This window comes from Tauraco erythrolophus, chromosome 2 (assembly GCF_009769465.1).
Source record: "Tauraco erythrolophus isolate bTauEry1 chromosome 2, bTauEry1.pri, whole genome shotgun sequence".
Taxonomy (NCBI): Eukaryota; Metazoa; Chordata; class Aves; order Musophagiformes; family Musophagidae; genus Tauraco; species Tauraco erythrolophus.
In genome coordinates this window covers 118,507,037-118,526,579 of record NC_141466.1, presented here as the reverse complement: position 1 = coordinate 118,526,579, position 19,543 = coordinate 118,507,037, and the positions used below count along the sequence as shown (strand labels likewise).

At 52.9% G+C, this 19,543-nt stretch overlaps 1 protein-coding gene across 1 annotated transcript; it reads left to right on the top strand.

Annotated features, from left to right (window-relative positions):
* The first annotated feature begins 13,748 nt into the window (after positions 1 to 13,748).
* Positions 13,749 to 19,501, top strand: PET117 (PET117 cytochrome c oxidase chaperone). Its single transcript, XM_086630437.1, has 2 exons — positions 13,749 to 13,844; positions 19,335 to 19,501. The coding sequence occupies exons 1-2, from the start codon at positions 13,749 to 13,751 to the stop codon at positions 19,482 to 19,484; spliced, it is 246 nt and encodes an 81-aa protein (XP_086486563.1). The 3' UTR covers positions 19,485 to 19,501.
* The last annotated feature ends 42 nt before the right edge of the window (positions 19,502 to 19,543 follow it).

Here is a 19,543-nt window from a genome sequence, read left to right as displayed (position 1 = left end):
GGGGAAGAGGCTGAGCTGTCCTCGGGGCAGCAGCAGGCAGAGAAAGTTGTTATTATTTTTCTTAATGACAAGCCTTTCTTCTGCTAAAAAAAAAAAAAAGGCTTTATTCTGTTTCGGTCATTGATTTAAAATGGAAAACGTGTCACGGCCTCAGCCTTTTCTCTTCCCCCGCACCCCCCCCTTTTATTTTTTTTATTTGCCTCTTGTTCTCTCCCCCTCTTCCAGAAGTGGAAATGAAACAAAAGACAAGAGGACGGGGTGGGGGGAAGGAAGCAAAAGAAACCGAAGAAAACCCACAAAAGTGCACTGAAAAGTCTCTGAGCACAGTGAAGCCCGCGCGTGGCGTGTCCTCGGGTATTTAACAGCATTCAGGGGTGCCTTCCCCCGCCTCATGCCTACTGCTCAATCCACTTTTTTATTAAATATAGCGGAAATGCCCACAGCGCCTTCCTCCCCGAGCACATCCTCGCAGCAGAGCCAGCACCGGGCTGGAGCGGTTGCGCAGGCTGGTGGGGCTGAGCACCAAGAGCTGTTTCCACACATGAAGAGGCCTTTCAAATGGCATCGCTCTTCTCTGAGGTTGCTGCTCTCCTCCCAAAGAGCGAAGCGCAGGCCAGAGGCAATCGAAGGGAGTTTCACTGGGGAGAAGATTCAACTTCAGGGGCTCCATCTGGAGCTTCTGGAACACGCCTTCAAATGTGGTAGCTGAATGAAAAAGTTGTGCTTAATGCATGTCCCCAGCATCTCTTTGGGGCAAGGACCAACGGTGCCAGGCTGCTGGAGACTTTATCCAGGAGGAAACTGGTATGAGCTTTTGTGCGGGTCTGAGACCTGGGGGCCTGGGAGTGGCTGGAGCCCCAGGGTTGGAGGACCCTCAGCCCTGAGCCCCACATCAGGTGCTGCACCACCAAAGTAATCGGTGTTTCCAGCCAGGAAACCCCAGCTGGGAGCTGCAGCAGCCCTACCTCCCGTACCCCCTTTTGGTAGGGTCTACCAGAGCAAGCATGGGCTCTGAAGCAGCAGAAGAGTTACCCCACCACCCAGTGCTTGTTCCTCCGGAAGGGCTTTTAAGCCCTGACCGCTGACCCATGGGACAAAGCCTGGGAGTGACTCCAAGGCTGGGGGCACCTACTCGCTCCCCCCAATCCTGCAGCAAGTTTATAGACTTCACAGGTATGGGGTATGGGGGAGAAGTCACCTCGGCACGCCTTGGGGCAATACCTCAGCAATACCACACATAAAACCTTCTCTTTCTTTCTTTCTCTTTAAGGCTATGTAATTTCTCTGTTATGTCTGAGATTTTGCTCCGGGTCAAAATGCAGCTACATGAGTTTTAATTGATTTTTTTGCAATGCTTTCAACTTGAGGTTTCTTTCATTTTAACCACTCCTTGTCTTTTAAGCCAAAAGAGGTAGCAAATGACATTAATCACAACTCTCCTGAACCAAGAGCTTGCTGTGACTACTTTAATGTCTTCTTGGCTTTTTCAAATTCCGCTTTGAGGTTCCCACTGAGCGAGGTCCTGGAGCACACACTTCGCTTTAATTGGGTGCTCCAAGTCAGACGTGCACTTACAAGCACGGCTGATTCAGGAACTACATTATTATTATTATTATTGTTATTATTATTATCAGCTCTGGAGCCCCGACACGAGTGGTCAGGGCTGTGGTGTGGCCAGCGTCGTCAGAGGCACAGGGTGGAAGGAAGGTCCTGCAGCCTCCAGCAAGGCAAGAGGAGCTGGATGGATGGAGAGGTACTGCTTTCATGAAGCAGAGCATCTCAGCAGTGATGAGCTGCCTTCCCCTTGAGCTAGCGGGTGGAAATACTGACTGTTGACCGAGCCTTGGTGTTGCTTGGCCATAGCTCAGAAGAAAACCATACTGCCTTTCCTAAAAATACCATTCCTTGGTATTTTTGAACCCAGAGGAGCCTGGGGAGCATCCTCAACACACGGCCCCACCAACACCATTGCAGGGAGCCACACGCAGCACCGTGGAGCCATGACATCTTCAGCAAGGCAGCCCATGGACACGTCAGCAGGCAGCCGGCGACCTTCTCCATAATCCCGCTGAAGCAATGTTGCACGTACAGCTCGAGCGCTGCAATTACTCAATAAATAACAACGCTAACGAGATAATGGCACACAAACCTTTCTGTAGGATCTTGTTTAATTTTCGGTGTTAGTTGGGTGTGGGAGAAAATCCAGTACGTTAAATTAACATTTTGGGTGTAAATCAAATTAAATGTACAAAATGCCCTGTAGGGTCAAAGCACAATGGGACCCACCCTTACAGATTTGACTACTAAAATGTGCTTCATTTGACTCAAATCATTTGGGAGTGAGGAGGGAGAGATCGGATCAAACAATGAATCAGCCATGTGTCGCTGTCGCAATCGCACCCTGCTCCTTCCCGAACCAGCCCTGGGTCGGGGGGGCAGATTGATGGCCTCATGCGAGGGGCATGGGGGACTTGTTCCTTCTGCAGGACATCCTCTCACTGCCAGCCTCACCCCAGTTGATACAGCACCTAGAAGGGAGTGGGGAAAGCGTGCCTGGGGCAAGGACTTGGGTGTCAGGAGCGAGGGAAGGAGCCGGGCTGGAGAAGGGAAGAGCAGAAGGAGATGCTCAGTAAAGGAGGTGTAAGCAAAGGCACATGTCCACTGGTCAGGGGCTGACAACTCAATCTGTGAACATGGAATATTTTAGCTGTGACCCAGAGACCTGTGTCCTTTCTTCCTGCCGGGGCTATTTTCACTGTGATCAGCACCACCCGGCTGCGGAAGCAGGCATGTGCCCGCATGGTAGAGGGATGTGGCCTGGGCAGGGATGAGGGAGAAGATGAAGGTTCATCTTCTCAAGGATATGAAGCTGTGGCCTCTCTTGCATGCTCAGTAAACTTGCATAAATCCCCCATTCAAGCTGTGCTGGGAGCCAGAGACCACAGGCTGAGCTGTTGCTTTCCTGCGCTCCTGTACCAGCCAGGGTCTCACCTCCGTCCTGCCTCTCCATCTGGGGTGATCTTATAGCAGTTTTCCAGTATCTAAAGGGACCTACAAGAAAGCTGGAGTTTACAAGGGTGTGTAGTGACAGGACACGGGGCAATGGCTTTAAACTGAAAGAGGGGTGATTTCAATTAGATATAAGGAAGAAATGTTTTACATTGAGGGTGCCGAGGAACTGGAACAGGTTGCCCAGAGAAGCTGTGGATGCCCCATCCCTTGAAGTGTTCAAGGCCAGCTTGCATGAGGCTTTAAGCAACCTGGTGTAGTGGAGGGCATACCTGCCCATGGCAGGAAGGTTGGAACTAGATGATCTTTAAGGTCCCTTCCAACCCAAACCATTCTATGATTCTGTGAGGGTTTGATTGTACAGCCAGGCATTGCCGAACATCAACGAGCAAAGGGACCTTCACGCTTGGCCCCTGGTGGGATCTTGCCCCCAGCCATCACCCCTCCTGAGCAGAAGTGGAAGGACACCAGCGGGCACACCTGCAGGGGCTGTGCTGGGGATGCTCTGCCCAGTAGGCTGAGAGCACAGTCACCCAGTGCCCTTTTTCTGGGGATTTGTCACAATTTTGAGCCAAACCAGGCTGGTCAGGGGTGAGATTCTGGCTGGTACAGGAGCCCAGGAAAGCAACAGCACAGTCTTTAGTCTCTGGCTCCCAGCAGAGCTCAGAAGGGGTGACTTACGCAAGTTTGCAGAGCATGCAAGAGAGGCCACAGCTTCATATCCTTGAGAAGATGGATCTTCATCTTCTGGGGTCTGTGGCGCGCCTGAAACACCATGGCTGGGACATCTGGGCTGCTGCGAGTCACCCAAACACCTGGCTGACACCTTCTTGGCTGGCGAACCCCTACGCTGCTCCCAGAGGTGTTTTGGGAGAGACGGGGAGGAGGCTGGGTGTCAAAACATTGCCCAGTCCTCTGCGAGAAGCATCTTGCTGTGACGCTCCTTCCTTAAAATGCTCCACATTTCCCCGTGTGAGGTGGGATGTTGAGCATGGAACCCTGGACTCACATCCCAGCCACGTTACAGGGAGAGGGTTCGCAGAGGAAGATGGTCCCATTGAAGCCAAGGCAAGATGAGAACAAGGGAGGGTATCTCCTCTGCAGTGTTTCCCAACCTGCTGCCTCCCTGGATTATCCAGTGGAGGTCCAGCATGCCGTAGGGTCTGCCCCAAAGGATCATGAGGACCTCTGAGGAGCACAGCTTGAAAGCCCGCAGAAGACCACCGAGGAAAGGTCTCCCTGCTCTAAAAAAAACCCTTCTCCTGAGGCACACACTGTTTCCAGCCCCAACTCTCCTTCCACCTGGATGTCTGCCCTTGGTTTCGCAGTTCAGCATCCGCCTGTGAAGAGCTGACGTGCTCCCAGGGGATGCTCCCCTCCAGCTCGCCCCGCACCCCATCGCACACCTGCAGCACCGGGGGTGACTCAGCTGGGTTTCAGCAGCCGCCTGCACGCACGCACCTCCATGCGCTGCCGGAGGGGTTGCCACTGCCTCCGAGGGCAGGTTCCCACCCAAAAGTTGGCATCGCCAGTGCCAAGATCTGGGTCAACACCGGCCCACGGTTCCCTGGAGGTCAGGGGGGATGTGAGCAATACTGGGGGTGGCACAGGCTGCCAGAGCAAAGCTACCGCCCCACTCACGCCTGCGCAACACCCCTTTGTGCCGCCGGCCATGAGGCCAAGCCCGACCACTGGAAAGATCTCCTTCCAAACCAGGTTTTGGCAGCTCCCCTGGTTAGATGAGGAACCACTCCACCGCAGCGGATGGAGCCAGGGTGGCTCCACGCCAGTGTTGTCTCAGAAGCAGAGAGCAGCGGCTCTGCAAGCTGCCCTGGTTTGGATGGTGATCTGCTTTCCTTGGCTGAGCAGGGAAGGAGGGATGGAGAAGATGCCAGCCAGGGGAAGATGGCTCCCCGGGCTGCGGTAGAACCTGCCCTGCCTGTGCTTCCCCGCCAGGTTTCAAAGCACCCCACCAGGCTGACTCACCGGGCTCCCGTCTCCCTGCCTCCCACGGCCCCTGCCACTCCCAGCGTCTCCCTGTCTTTCTCCACCGATACCTCCACTTCCTTCCCGCTCCCCTCTGCCGGCTCGGCGCTGTCTCTCCAACCGCCCACTCACCGCAGCTCCGCTCCCTTGGGGCGCCCAGCGTCACCCCAGGCTGCCCAGCCGCTCCCCGATGAGCCTCCGAGTCCCGCTCCCCGTGGAAACAGCACCCAGCCGCACCTGTGAAGCCCATGATGGGTGTCGGACCCCAGCAGCATCCCCTGAGCATCCTCCTCGGTGGTACCCACAGCCCTGAGGCTTGGGAGATGTCCCTCACACATGGTCCAGCACAGCTGCGGGAGGATGTGGTGACCCCTTTGTAGGTGTCCACTCTCACAAGGTGGTCAGCAGAGCCCTGAGCTTGCAGACGCAGCTGTAGAAATAGGACCACATGAACATCTGTTTCTGGAGGCCCTCTGAAGCCCCTTCCCCAGCTTTGCCTGCACTGCCTAACTCTGTTTTTGTTGCTGGGTTTCCTGTGATCCCACTGTCTGCCCAGTGTTCCCTCCCTGGGAACTTCTGTGCATTCCTACCAAGCCTGATACAGCAGCAGGGGTTGCAAAGGTAGTGAAATCCCAGGAGTTTCCTGCAAATTGGCAGCTACACAGAAGACAGAAAGGTACTCCCTCTTAATGTTCCCGCTGTGCTTAAAAATACGTCATGCACACAACCTTTATTAGACACCAGTGAATCCACATGGGGCTCTAACCTCCAAAAGCCACATCCACACGAGTCAGAGCACCTCCAGCAACCAGTCTCCTGAGAGGGGCCCAGCTACTGCTCAGCCACAGGGAGAAGGCTGCTGTGGGTGGTCTACTGAAACCCCACACCTTGGTTTTATCCTCCAGAGATGTTTTCCCTCCTTGCATTATACTCAACTCCCAGCACCACCACATCCCCATGTTCCCATTTCGCTGCCTGGCTGGTGCCTGCTTCAGCGGGGTGACCCATGCAAAAGGAGAGCATCACCTCGGGAAAGATACATTCTTCCTGCCATCGGGATGCGCTGCTGTCAAGATGCGCTGCTGTTGGGATGCACTGCATGTGGGGATGCGCTGCCAGTGGGATGCGCTGCCATCCGGATGCGCTGCCAGTGGGATGTGCTGCCAGTGGGATGTGCTGCCAGTGGGATGTGCTGCCATCAGGATGCGCTGCCATCAGGATGCACTGCCAGTGGGATGCGCTGCCATTGGGATGCACTGCCACTGGGATGTGCTGCCTGTGCTTGTGGAGGCTGAGGGTGCAAGCAAGGAGCGCAGAGCCCGGCTGCTGGGCAAGTCCAGCCTGTCCCGTTAGCTGACTGAAACCATGACCTTTTATCAGGGGTTCGGGAGCCGGCAGTCGCCCAGCTCACTTGGGAAAGCTCTCCCCAATACGGCTGGTGTCAGCTGATGCTGGTGGAAAGAAGCTGGATGAGCCACAACTGGGATCCGACCCAGTCGCTCCCTTCCCAGGCTCCTAAAAATAACGAGAATGCTTTTGAAACGCCTTTAAAATCCCCGCTTCCCACAGCTGGCATGGGCCGATAAGCTGCCGCAGGGCCGGGGGGGGCTGCGGGGCTCTGCCTCCCCCCTCCCGCAGCCCCGCCAGCTCTGCCATCCCCCTCCAAGCTCAGACTTCAGCCAGTAGAAAATCCCCTGTCCCCTCCCCAAGGACAAATGGCACCTCTGGGGCCCCCCCCAGGCTTCCTCATTCCTGCCAGATGACCACCTGCCATAAAGCCCATTGTATGCGTAAGGGGGGTTATGCATTTTACCATTTCAAAAACCTCTGAGAGGGGCCAGGTTGGGCTGTCAGTGCTGTCCCCGCCATCTCTCTCCTTTTGGGGGGGAAAGGGAAGATTAACAGCGTGGTGGAGCACTGATAAGGGCACAGAGGGACAGTGATGAGCTGAAGAAATAACTGTCTCTGGTTGGGTGCTGGGGGATGGTCCCACTGCTGCCACTCCTGGCCAAGGCCTCCTGCAGTGCAGGTCCCTGGGGATTTTGGCAGCAGTAGAAAGAGAAGATGAGGTCCAGCGGGGCTCCTCTCAGCTCCTCTCCAACAAGGAGGACCGCCAGGACAGCCCTGGCCATTGGCACCGCAGATGCCAGCTCGAGCACAAGTCTGTTCCAAACTGGGCCAGAGGATGGGTTGGGATGTCCCAACCTCTGCTCAAAGGCTGCTGTGTTAGAGATGGACCTTTCCCCCTCCCTGTCCTGGTGCTGCGGGTGCACGGGGAAGGCTGTCTCCCAGCAGGGACCCAGCACCGCTGCTGGAGAGTCCCTGCCCGTCCCACCTGCACTAAGGCAGAGCACGTGCTCCAACATGCCCTGGATGAGTTAAGCATCGGGATAAGCATCTGCTGCCTATGAAATTGTCCAAGGAGCTCAGCGGTGCCGCTTCCAGCCAGGCTCCTTTCTCTACAGCAGTGGTTTGACAGCTGGGGGGGGCTCGGTGCTGGGTGCAGCACCCATGGGTGCTTCTGCCTCCTCCCCATCCACCCAGCTGAGGCCAAATCCCAACATTAGCCCTCCTCTCCTTGCTCTCTGCACGGTTGCACCGTTGCAGCCCAAAAAGCCCTCCTCCTCCTGCAGGAGCCTCAGGAGGGTGGGAGCTGGAAGGTGCTGCACCCTGCACCCCGCACCCCGCAGGGCTCACCCCGTTTTGGGGCCGGTGATCCTTGTAGAATTACTAACCGGAGCTGGGGCAGGATTACCTTTGCCATGCAAGCTGCTGGGTGATCACTTGTAGGATTACTCTGCCAACACTGGGGTTTTGATTTTTTTTTTTGCACAAGGGTTTTTATCTCCCAGTGCCTTTTACAATGTTTGCCAGGGAAAAAAAAAAAAAAAAAGGAACAAACCAACCCCACACCCGTAAACCTCTCTGCCCTCGGCTCGCAACAGCGCTGCCGCAATACCTGCTTCCCGCTGTTGGCGGGCAAGGGTCTGTGCAATTGGCGCCAATATAATTATAAAGCGCTGGGTTTACATCCTCCCCTTGCCGCCGCGCGGGTAGACTTTGGCCTCCGCCCGCATTTCAACCGCCCATCCCTGCCCAGGGGAAGCGGGTGGAGGAGGGAGACGGGGTGCAGCTCCCCAGGTTGGGTACCCACTGCGGCGCCCCAAAATGAAGGGCATGGCCAAGCCGTGCCGTGGGAAAAGCTGGGGGGAAGGCAGCATCCAGACCACCCGACTGGTTTCCCCCAATCCCGGTGGTGCCAGGGAAGGAGCCCGGGGCAGCTGGGGCCATGGGTGGCCCCTTCACACCCTCCAACCCCGGGCAAAACGAGGCCGCGCCGGGGCGAGCGGCAGAACCCACACCTTAGTTTATTTACCTGGAGGTGACCCGCTGGCGCGGCCGTCCCCGGGGCTAACGTGTAACCACACTGCCCGGCTATAAAACCGGTGGGGCTCGCGTAGCGGCTGCTCTGTGTTTCTGCCCTCCTCACTGGGAGGAGGAAGTGCACGGGGAAATTAAAATCAAAAGTAACTGTTTCGCCGTAACTGCCCTGCAAAAAGAGGGAAAGCTTCCTTGCTCTCTTGCTTGCGAGGGAGTAAAAGAAGAGTATGCCCCTGCCATGGTTTTCTCTCTTCTCCATCATTAAAATCTCATCATTACAATCAGACTTGCTTACCTCCAGCTCCCTGGGAAGCTGTCAGGGCCCCGGGGCTTGTCTGCATGGGAGGAGCAACAAAATTCATCCAAACGGCTGGTGAGAGCGGGTCAGAGGCTCATGAAGCCCCCGTCCAAATGCTGGAGGGATGAGCTGGGTGGCTTTCACCTCACTCATGCCCATCAGAAAATAAAACTCGCCCAAGTCAGGCATATCTGCCTGCCTGGAGAGGAGGTAACCTGGTCAAAATAAAGTGCACTTGGCTAATTTAAGTTATTTTTCAAGACTGTGCTCACAGAGAAGCCCCAGCGACCCTACCTCTTAATTACAGCGGAGGGACACAAAAACCTTAACGCATTTCCGCTTTTTCCTCTGCATTTTTCAAGGTTTTGAATGCCAGCAATGCAACCGCCCCCCTCCCAGCAAATCCAGCAGAAACACGGACTGCCTGGCCAGGGCGGCTGCACCTGGACAAAGCCTACACTGCCACAACCACATCTGCAACTCTTAGGAGGGAATAGTCACATTTCTCAAAGGCGAAAAGGCCTCATGGTGAGAAAAAAGTGCCTACAACACAGCAATTGTTTTTTTTTTTTGCCGCTATTATTAGCGTTGCCGTAAGAAGAAAATCAATGGTGATAATGGCAGGCACAGCGCATGCCCCTCCTCCGTTGGGTCTCCGGTCCGCTCAGCTCTGTATCTATCCCGAGTCCTCTGGCCGAGGGCGTGCAGGCACATGCACACACCCCCGTGCTCGCCAGCCGCACACCCAGACCCCCCCGGCCCGCAGCCAAGCGTGCGAGAGAGGGTGGCCGGGCGCCAGGCGCAGCTCCCCTCGCTTCACCCCAGGGAGGGCTGGGCTGGGCTGGGCTCGCCAGGGTGAATTCCCAATGGCAGCGCTGACAACCTCCTCCAGCGGCTTCATGGAGCAGATGGGAACTTGGGTTGGGTTGGGTTAGGGCTTTTTTTGGGTCTTCTTTCTGACTGACGTGGCTGAGCGGTTGTGCCTCAGCGGAGCGCTCTGGGTGCGTGTGAACTCACTCGCGCGAGCACACACATGCCGGCATGTGCATGCCTACCTGGAGGAACAGCTGGCTCCGCAAAGCGGGAAGGACAGCTAGCTCACCAAAACCCCGGGAAAAAAACCTGAAAGCTTTGTGAAAAAAACACTTTCGGAGTTTATTTCTTTATTTATTGTTATTTGTTTCTTTGTAGTTCAATAGGAGGGATCAGTTCCTCACGTTACACAGGAGAAGCGGAGCGGAAGAAGGGCTGTTTTTCAGGCCGTGAACCTGGAAACAGGCTCGGTTCGAACTTTAGATTTTGCTATATACCACTGACATATAAAGTATTATGTCAGAATTCCTGACAAAGAAACAAATAACCCATTTCCTAACTCTTTGTGTTAAACTGTTTGGGGTGACATTCTTATTTCTTTAGTATCACGTTTGTTACTTCCTGTAACATAATGAATGGGGAAAAGTGAAGCAAAAACTGGTAAATGTTCTTCCACTCCCTCCCCTCAAAAACCCAAAGAAGCACTAAGACCTGACTGAGAAGAACTTTGAAAAACATAAACATGTCTTGCTATTGCTTAACAAACATTAGTTTGCATTCCATCCCCTGCCATATTTTGCAGGGTTTTCCTTAGGCTTTAGTGCTGCTGCTGACCCGCTATGGCAAGCCACCACTAAGTGCCTTGTTTTGTGGATTCTCTGGTGGCTAATACAGGCATTCAGCTGACACTGCCACCCCTTCCCTTCGTGGATGCTCCCCTGCTCGATATAACCACCCATTGCACAAAGCTTAGCCAGAATTCCTCCACGTCCATCAAAACAGTTGGTACAGGCAAATAAATGCAGAAGTCTTACTGAGACAGGACCTGCAACACAGCCTTACCAAGGAGGCTGGCAAATGCCTGTGTAAGAGCACGGAGGGGAGGGAGGGGGTGGATGAGGCACAGAGGTTGCACAAGATTCCTTTTCTTTGGAAACCAGGATAAAAATGCCCCCTAAGCATTGACTTCAGACGTGTTATCCGAGATCACCATAAAGATCTGAGCTGTTTGCCGAGGGGAAAAATGGCCTTCAGCTTTTCAGAGTCTTTTCCATGTGTGAGTCAGCCCTTCCCTGACTGGTGCTCAACCCTGTCTCCACTAGACGACGTGTGCCGCTATGCCCAGGCCAGCAAAGGAGGAATCAAGGCAAAGGAAAAGAGGACATCAAAGAAAGGTATGGGCATGGCACACCAGAAAACAGCTATTAGCACCTAAGTTGTGCGTTTGTGGAAACCTCACGTGGAGAGCAACCAGCAGAGCCAGCAAAGAAAGAGGCCCTCCTGCGCCTCGTTTCCCTCAGCACAAGCTCATCCTCTGCCTCACTCTCTGTTCGAGACCATGAGCAATGCAGCTCGTCTCCTTGCAAGGAGCTACCACTGCTTCAGCCCTGCGAGACATCTCTGCAACGGGCCTGAGGCAGTCAAGGTTGTGTTCATTGGGGGGAACCTTGAAATTTCCTTCTCTTGCCCTTCAGCTAACTGCCAGCTAAAAAGGCCTTCCCCAGTGCTACTACCGCTGGGTGCTCCTGCTTCCCTCCTCCATCACCCCTACTTTCCTGCCTCTGCAGCGTGCCTCCGGCTGGGCTTACACAACCCAGTTGGAAAAGCATCTCAGAAAAAGTGAAATGGGCCTTACCGCATTGTTGCTCCTGCAGGGTTTCAAGCCAGACCCAGCTGCTAATCTGGTCCACAGCTAGGAGTTCCAGAAGGTTGCCTCCCTGAAGGAGCTTGCCCTGAGCACATGAAGGGGACAACCACCCAAAGCAGCAGAAGAGCAGGGCCATGGCAGGGAAGGTGAGCACTTCAGCAAGCCCTAGCTCTTGGGAGGGAAGGGAGGAGAGCGCGAACACCTGAACTGCCATGGAAGAAACTCAGGCTGTGAAAGCACAGCCTGAACATTCCCCATCTGGGGTTTTAGCCCCTCAAGCGATTAATGCCAGGCTTGGGTAGAGACACCAGCTTCCAGCTGGGGTGAGCTGCGCCCTTCCACGGTGCCAAGGGCATTGCACTGGCTCACATCCACCGTGCATCTGGCTCGACTCTGTTCTTGGCACTGCAGTGGCCTTGGACACGTTACAAGTACTTATGCATAAGTCTTAATAACAGTAAACACACCGATGTGAAAAAAAACTATTAGACTCAATTGAAATATTATCATTCCCACTAATTTCGCCTTTCATTTTAATCACCTTCATTCAGCACACAGATTAAAAAGATTGTAATGAGGAGAGATCGGCTGCACGTTTAGTTTTCCTTTCCCACTCCGGACTGGGCTGGGGATGTGACTTGGCCATTTCCTCACAGCAACTGTCCTGTAACTCTTCTCAGCTCTACCTGGAAATATCTGAGCCTGGTTTTGAGACAGGGACTTTGGTACGTGCTGAGGTTGAAATTCCTTGTGCCCTACCATCCTGCCTAGCAGTGAGCTGTGGCAGATGCTTGGAGAAAAAAGTACAGGAAAGAGTCAGGAATAAGCCTATGCTTTTCACAATACACCTCCCACCTTCCTGTTCATTTGTTAAGGAGTTCATGAGCCAAAAGCAGGCATCGAGGGTGCTCCAGAAATTTGTCCGGTTCTTTTCTGAATCTGTAGGTAAGTTCAGCTTCTGCAGTACCAAGGGCAATGACTTCCACAACTCACTCACACACAGTGCAAGCTTCTTTTTGCTTGGTTTAAGCCTGCTACCTACACACCCACCGTTACCCTAACTGTGGGAAATAGTGAATGATTGTTTCCTGACCTCCTTCAAGTTTTTACAGTCCTCATGGTATATCCCACCTCCCTACTAGACATCCTTTTGTTTGATACATTCGCAAGAGTCACTCTTCTGCACCTCGTATGCGCTCATTTGGGTGGTAACGCAGCATGTAGTGAGTGCTGACAAGTTCCCTGCTTTTTGGGAGCGTGACCTGAGCCTCTGGCTGCTCCACAGCAGCCAGGGGAAACTTTGCTTTAAAGCGTTACAGGGTGAAAGTGCCCTGAAAGGCTGAAGTCCTCCATCTGAAGCCTGAAGTGCATCCGAATACAGTGGATCAAAGCCATTCGCGATAGCCATCTGTTGCCCTCACACGGGAGCACTGGGAACATAAATTTTCCTCTGTCTGTAAAGCACTCGGATACTCTAGCAAGGAGGTGCCAGGGAAAAGCCCCCAGGGAGAGGAATAATGCTGTCTTCAGAGCACGAAAAACTGCCAAACACGAGGTCCATGGCCACACACCGAACAATGAGAAGAAACCAAACAATTGAAGGGCTGCTTTCTCCAGCTGCTTGTCCTATGCTATTTGGGTTTTCTGGGCAAGGAAAGTGCAGAAGTGGAGGTCTTCACGCAATAAACCCCAAAATCTCCCTCGAACTCAGAAGAAATCTCCTTTTGTTTGTTTTTCAGAGCTGCGACCGCAGCGGACATGCAAGCGCACGCCGGCAGGAAGCTCCAGAAAGGCTCCGCACCGGCGGGCCACGCTCCCCTCCCAGGGGGGCTCTCCCCGGCGGAGGCGTCCATGGGGCAAGGGCCCTTTGCTAGCCGCCCGCTGGCGGCTCTGGGCGGAAGGGTACCAGCGACCGGGCACCGCAAGACGACCCTGCTGCAACAGCTCAACCCACGGCGCTGGGGCCAGGCGAGCGCGGGCTGCAGGACGCTGCTCCCGCTGCCGTGCCATGGGAGCATCCGTCCCATCCGTGGGAAGGATGAGGGGCTGCTCCTCAGCCCCCGGCGCACGGCACAAGGCACGGCCCGCTGCCTGCCGCAGGGCCGCAGCTGGCCCCTGAGGCACGAGGGTCCCCCAAAAGCCGGGGACTCCGGGGCGGCTCCGCTCCAGCCGCCTCCCCCTCTCCCACCGCCCCGGGGCGCGGAAGGGGGCGTCGCTCGGCCCGGCGCCGCATCGGCGCGCCGTTGCTTTGGCCTGGCTCGACGCGCTCGGCGCTCGGCTGGGGGCGGGGCGCGCCTCCTCTCCCCCCACCCCCCCTCCTCCCGCCCGGCCCTTCCCCCCGCGGCGAGCAGGCGGCTCCGGCACGCGCCGCCCGCCCCGCCGGCGGCGGCGGCGATGTCGAGGAGCTCCCGGGCGGTGCTGGCCATCTCCGCGCTCCTCTCCGCCGCCACCGTGGTGGCCGTGCACCTCCAGCAGCGGCGGGAACGGGAGGTGAGTGGCCCGCCGCGGGGGGCGGGGGGGAGGGGGCGAGCGGGGCCCCGCCCCCCCCCAGCGGCCCCTGCGCCCGCCCCCGCGCCCACCGGCAGGGCAGGCCCCGCCCCCCGCCCGCGGCCCCCGCCCCTGGCGCCCCAAGCCCCGCCCCCTCACCTGGAGGCCTGACCCCAGGTGTCTGGCCAGAGCCCCGCCCCTCTCCTGGCGCCCCGCCCCTTGCCCCGTGCCCGCTTCGGACCCCGCAGCCGCTCCACGTGCTTGTGCCTCCTGCTCCCTGCCCACCTGCCCGCCGCGCCCTGCCCCTGCCAGCACCCGGAGACAGGCCGCCTGTGCCCGGCAGGGAGCCTGGCCCCCAGCGTCCTGCCGCCTTCCGTGCCCCTGCCTGGAGCTGGGGTCTGTAGGTGCTGGAGTGTGCCCAGCCTGGAGCCCAGAGCCCAGAGCTGTGCCTGCACAGCGGTGTCCTGCCGGTGCGCTGCCTCCCCTGCTTTACCCCAGATATTTCCCTCTCCACAAACTACCCCTTCCTCACCTTTTTCGGCCTTGGCATCTGCCCTTTCCATGCTCACAAACCAGCACCCACTCCCTTATCCCGTCTGCCAGCCAAGAGGCAGCTAGGACCTCCAGGGTGAGGCACAGCAGGCTCAGTGGAGGTGGCTTCCTCGTCCTTTCCAGCAGCTGGAGGTGTTACGATACAGGAAGGATGTAATCCTGCACCCTCTAGGCCCAAGGGCACCACTCTGGCAGCATTCCCAGGGCTTGCCCCTGTCCGGCCATGCTGTCCCGCTGGTGCTTGTGCCTCGCAGTGCGTCTGCTCTGCTTTTCCTGAGCTTCCCAAAAGCCTCCTGCTGTAGGGCAAAGGGTGCTGTCTGTGCTGTGCAGTCAGCCCCAGCTCCCTTCTTGTTCTGACAGGACAGGCAGAGTGCAAGCTAACAGAGATACCATCAGATAATTAAACAGGGAAGTTTTCTGTGCTACATTTACAAAAATCGGGTAATTCCTGGCAGGCACCCTGTGTCCAAGAGAGCCCCACGGCCAAAAGTGTCAGGTCGGATGATGGTGAATCCCTGTACAAAGAAATGGTGCCTGTGACTAAAAGTTGTGTGACTGCAGATCGGATACATTGCGTGTGACAGAAGTTTGGGCAATAAGCGTGCAGGTTTAGACACTGCTGAGAAGCCAAACGGGTACTGATATGAGGATACACTTCTGATTTTCCCTCTCTTATTTACAAAAAAAATCTCGAAAATGCACACACAAAAAACCTGTGTTAAATGACTGTTGTTAAAGGTCTGAAGCAGTGAGAAGCTACAGAACACCAGAGTTCAAGTTGCTAGTCCATACCCCAGCTCACTTGCCTGTTCCATGGGCTTTACGATGCAGTCCATAACTACAGGACTACATTTTTTTTTCCCTGAAGAGATTGTCTCTGTCAGTGCTTGAGAATGATGGATCTTGGAGGATGAGACTGATCTGGGCAAGGAAAGAGGCAGATTAAATTTGCTGCAGAAGTTGGAAAACACACCGAGTGGCACAGGCAGTAGCAAGAAGAGGAAGGCTGGTCTCTTGGAGTGGCAGTGGGTAGTGGCTGTGTCAGAGCTGACATATATGCCGGGTAGATCACTAAAGCTCAGATTTTTGTAGGTGGGTGCCAGCTAACTCAGTGTGCCCGCCTTGAGCCACCAAAGGTCTGGCAGGAATATGTGATAAATGCTCCTGAACTACTGCTGAAATAAATGGGAGCTTTGCTTCAAGCATATGCTGCAGGACAACACATGCTCTGGAAAAAATCACCCTTGGGTGTTTCAGTGAGAGACCCAAACTTAATGGATGTTTTTGACTTTAATCTTTGGCTAATATCTCTCCTTCATCTCATAGAGAGACTGGGAAAATAAATCAATGGTTACAAAACATTCATTTTCTATAGGGTTAGCAGGCATAAAACGGCGTACAGGTAAATGAGTAATGCCACCGTCAGAGCGGGATCTGTGTATCACGAAGTGATTAACGCCTCAGACAACAGGCTGAACAAGGGATGTGAAACTAAACACTGAGTACCTAGTCAGGATGTGTGCTGAGCATGGAGCAAGACAGCGGTCCAGCCCTGGTATGCAGAGGTTGCGTTGTAACGCATGTGCAAAACACGAGTAAATTAAGGGCACGACTGCAAGTTTGTGGTGTGTGTGCCTTCTACCAGTGTATGAAATATGCCTCTAGTGAAAGGAGTGGTGGAAGAGCCAATGACTTGATATGGTTAATGCTTTCCGGTTGCTTCCCATATTTCTAAGGATGCCAGGAGGAAAACAGGGACTTGCAGCCCTTTGCCTGTTCCTTTTGGTCTGCGCTGCAGCTGTTGTGTGGTTTGCAAAATAACGTTAAGTAACTTTGGTTGTTACACCCGAGGTTGCTGCAGCCAGCTTCTGCCTGGGTTGATCCTAGGTTTCCCAAATGAGATCACAGTGGGCAGCTTTCTCCCATGGATCTGTTTGAACTTCTTTTTCCACAGCTGGAAGCAACCGTTGCTGTGGAGGGTATCGGTGTCACTGCTGTCAGTGCTGGCAGATAGATAGGCAGTTTTGCTGAGTGTCCAAGAGATGGAGGAGCCAAAGGATCCAGTTGGTCAGTGACAAAACCTTTTGGGGGACAGTGTCAATTCTTTGCCATCCTTCCCAACACCCAGGCATGCGCACAGCCTGTGAACTCTGTGTTGGGAGCTCATGACTTCAGAGGTGCCTGACCTGTACGTGTGGGGATGAGTTTGCAAACTAATCACAGAATCACACAGAATCACAGAATCTTAGGGTTTGGAAGGGACCTCAAAGGATCATCTAGTCCAATCCCCCGCCTGAGCAGGACCACCTAGATCAGATCACACAAGAACATGTCCAGGTGGGTTTTGAGCATCTCCAGAGAAGGAGACTCCACAACCTCTCTGGGCAGCCTGTTCCAGTGTTCTGTTCCCCTTACTGGAAAGAAGCTCTTCCTCATGTTTAAGCAGAACCTCCTATGTTCCAGCTTATATCCATTTCCCCTTGTCCTATCCTATCCTCTAGAATTAGAAGTGGCCTCCCCAAAAGCTGAATTTGATGCTAATCTGTGTATGTTTGCAGGGATATTAGCATTCCTCAAGATGCTGCTGCTGCAGAAGTGAAGCCAAAATGCTCAATTCTTTTTTTTTTTTTCAGCAATAAGTTTAACTAAATTTTACATTACTATTCAGAAGCGCTAAGGCTCAAAGCTTATCTTTTGTAAATGAAATCTGAGATTTTCTCTTTATAATTCTTCGTCTTCAAGTCAGGGAGTAATGGCTTCAGGTTTAAGGGACCCAGTTACTTAGATAATGCAATGGAAATAAGTAATGTGGATATTCTTCAGTCCTGGTGTAGGGATCATTTCAGTTTTATCTTTATGCAGATTAATAAACCTTTGACTTTCATAAATTGATATGCCAGGGACAAAGTGATTTCAGCTTGCCCACGTTTATCTAAACTGATGCAGAATACAAGCGGGCCTAACTTCTGAGAATAAAGGTGAAAAGCTGAACTTCTTCATAGCTCTTTGTCAGTCATGATACTCAGATTATAAAGGTGTCTTTTGCTAACTGTGTGTTTTCAAAGTAAATGCATTCACCATCTGAAAGATTGCAGAATGGCTGTATTTTGTGAAGGAAGAAGAATTACGTTCTTGATGTAATTGTTATTGCATTGTATCTCCCCAGATCTTTTATTTGTTATTAACATAGTGATGAAATAATAAGTTTATGAACTTTGTTTTCAGTGATTACTAATTTGTAACCTGCATTCAGTTAATGGAAGCTGATGGGAAGGAACTGATTTTATTAGATTAATTTCTAGAGAGAGTTTTGATTATTGGTTGACATATATGTCTGTGCATTTTCTTAACAAGATAAAATATTTCTTTAACAAAATCTTTCTATTTTAATCTTGACAGGAGAAATAATTACTTTTGAAATGTGGAGTTATTGGCATTCTGGATGAGGAATAAAACCCTGTGAGAACTTGTCAAATAATAATCACAAACATCTTCTAAAATGACTTCAGGGCCAGCTTTCAAATAAATTTTTTGCAGGTGCATTTTGGCATCATTCAAACAGGTCAAATAGATTATTCATCTTTTTTTTTGCCATTAGGCTAAATAATTTATTCATATATCCAGTATCGAGTGGCTAACCTTGGTACCTGTGGAACTCTCTCATTCCTGAGTCTAAGCTGAGCATGAATTGGTAAATTTGGCAGATGGATAATGCTTTAACTGAACTTAACTTCAACTAAAGATTCTCATCTTTAGTTGGGCCAAACCACAACTGTGATCACACAGCTTGATTTAGATGTGAGCCAGGGTTGGCTCCCAACAATCATTTAACGTTTTTACTCAGTTACAGTATTTCTGTCCCATGTGTCGTATTTTCGGATGTTTATGACTATTGCTTTGAAATCTAGTAAGTGTCTGAATATCCAAAAGCATATCACCTGACCGAGGAGTTGAAGCCAAACCAGCAAAGTGGACTGGGCATCCCATGTTCTCCTTTGCACCGACACTTGTCTTTGGTTAGGGAGCTGATGTATTCTGCGTCAGCTCAGGGAGTTAAATCAGCAGAATATGACTTGCTTTGCGAAGGAAAAAAAAAGGGGAGTTTTTTTCTGCTGGCTGAGCTGTCTGACCCTGGGGTGGGATGAGCAGTGCAGGGAGCATGGGGCTGGAAGGATGGCAGCAGCACCAGCTTTGGTTGGTTGAAGTTGCCAGGGAGCTGTATCTCAGCTTTCTGTCGTGTGCACAACCGATTAAATGCTTCATGTGGTCCCTGTTTCCTTCCAGAGTTAGTGTCCGCCTCACCGTCTCCTCTATCCTGTGCCTGATCTCATCACCCCTCTGCTCACATGGCTCTGCCACCTCACCTGTCCCCAGAGGTGCACATCTGGAGTAGAGCAGCTGGTTCCCAGCTAGTCCCTCCCCTCCTTTTTCCCACCCCAATCCATGTCACTGGTTTTGGTTTCACTGATTTTGCATTCCACTGGTGAAAAGTTAAGGTTAAATGTTTCACCTGATTATGAGAGTGAAAAAATACTTACAGGTAGCAGAGAGAGAGAGAGAGAGCGAGCGTATGGAGGAAACGAAGAGCAGCTGGGATTTTCTTAGGGCTTTTTACACCCATTTGAGGTGCCTACTCAGCAATTTGAAAACTGCTGGTCCTTGTTGCACATGTTATTTATAATGAATTAGGAAAAGGGGATATTTTTTGAATTAACTGCCTTGCTTTTTCAAGAGCTTGGCATAAGCAGGCTGTGGAACTTGCAGCAAGAGTTTACAAGCTATTTTTTTAAGAGTAGGACATGAACAGAAAGAAGCAGATGAAGACACATGGCAGTTTTTCTTAAAACCATTTCCAATTTGCTACCAAGTTCCGTCCAAGTAGAGGAGAAGTTTTGGGGAGATTCAGCATCCCGTGATAAAACCTGTCCCTTGTGTTTTCAGAGGCTTCGCACTGGAGTTCTCAGAGATCTTGAGCGTCAAAAACAGAAAAAGGAGAACATTCGCCTGCTGGAAGAGCAGATTGCTTTGACAAAGCAGCTTGTGGAAGAAAGAGACAAGGTGCTAATGGAAGAAGGGTCCCAGCAGCCTTAGGCACAGTCCTGGGTCGTTAGAAGTTTGATTTAAGACGTTTGGAGATCTTTGATATCTAA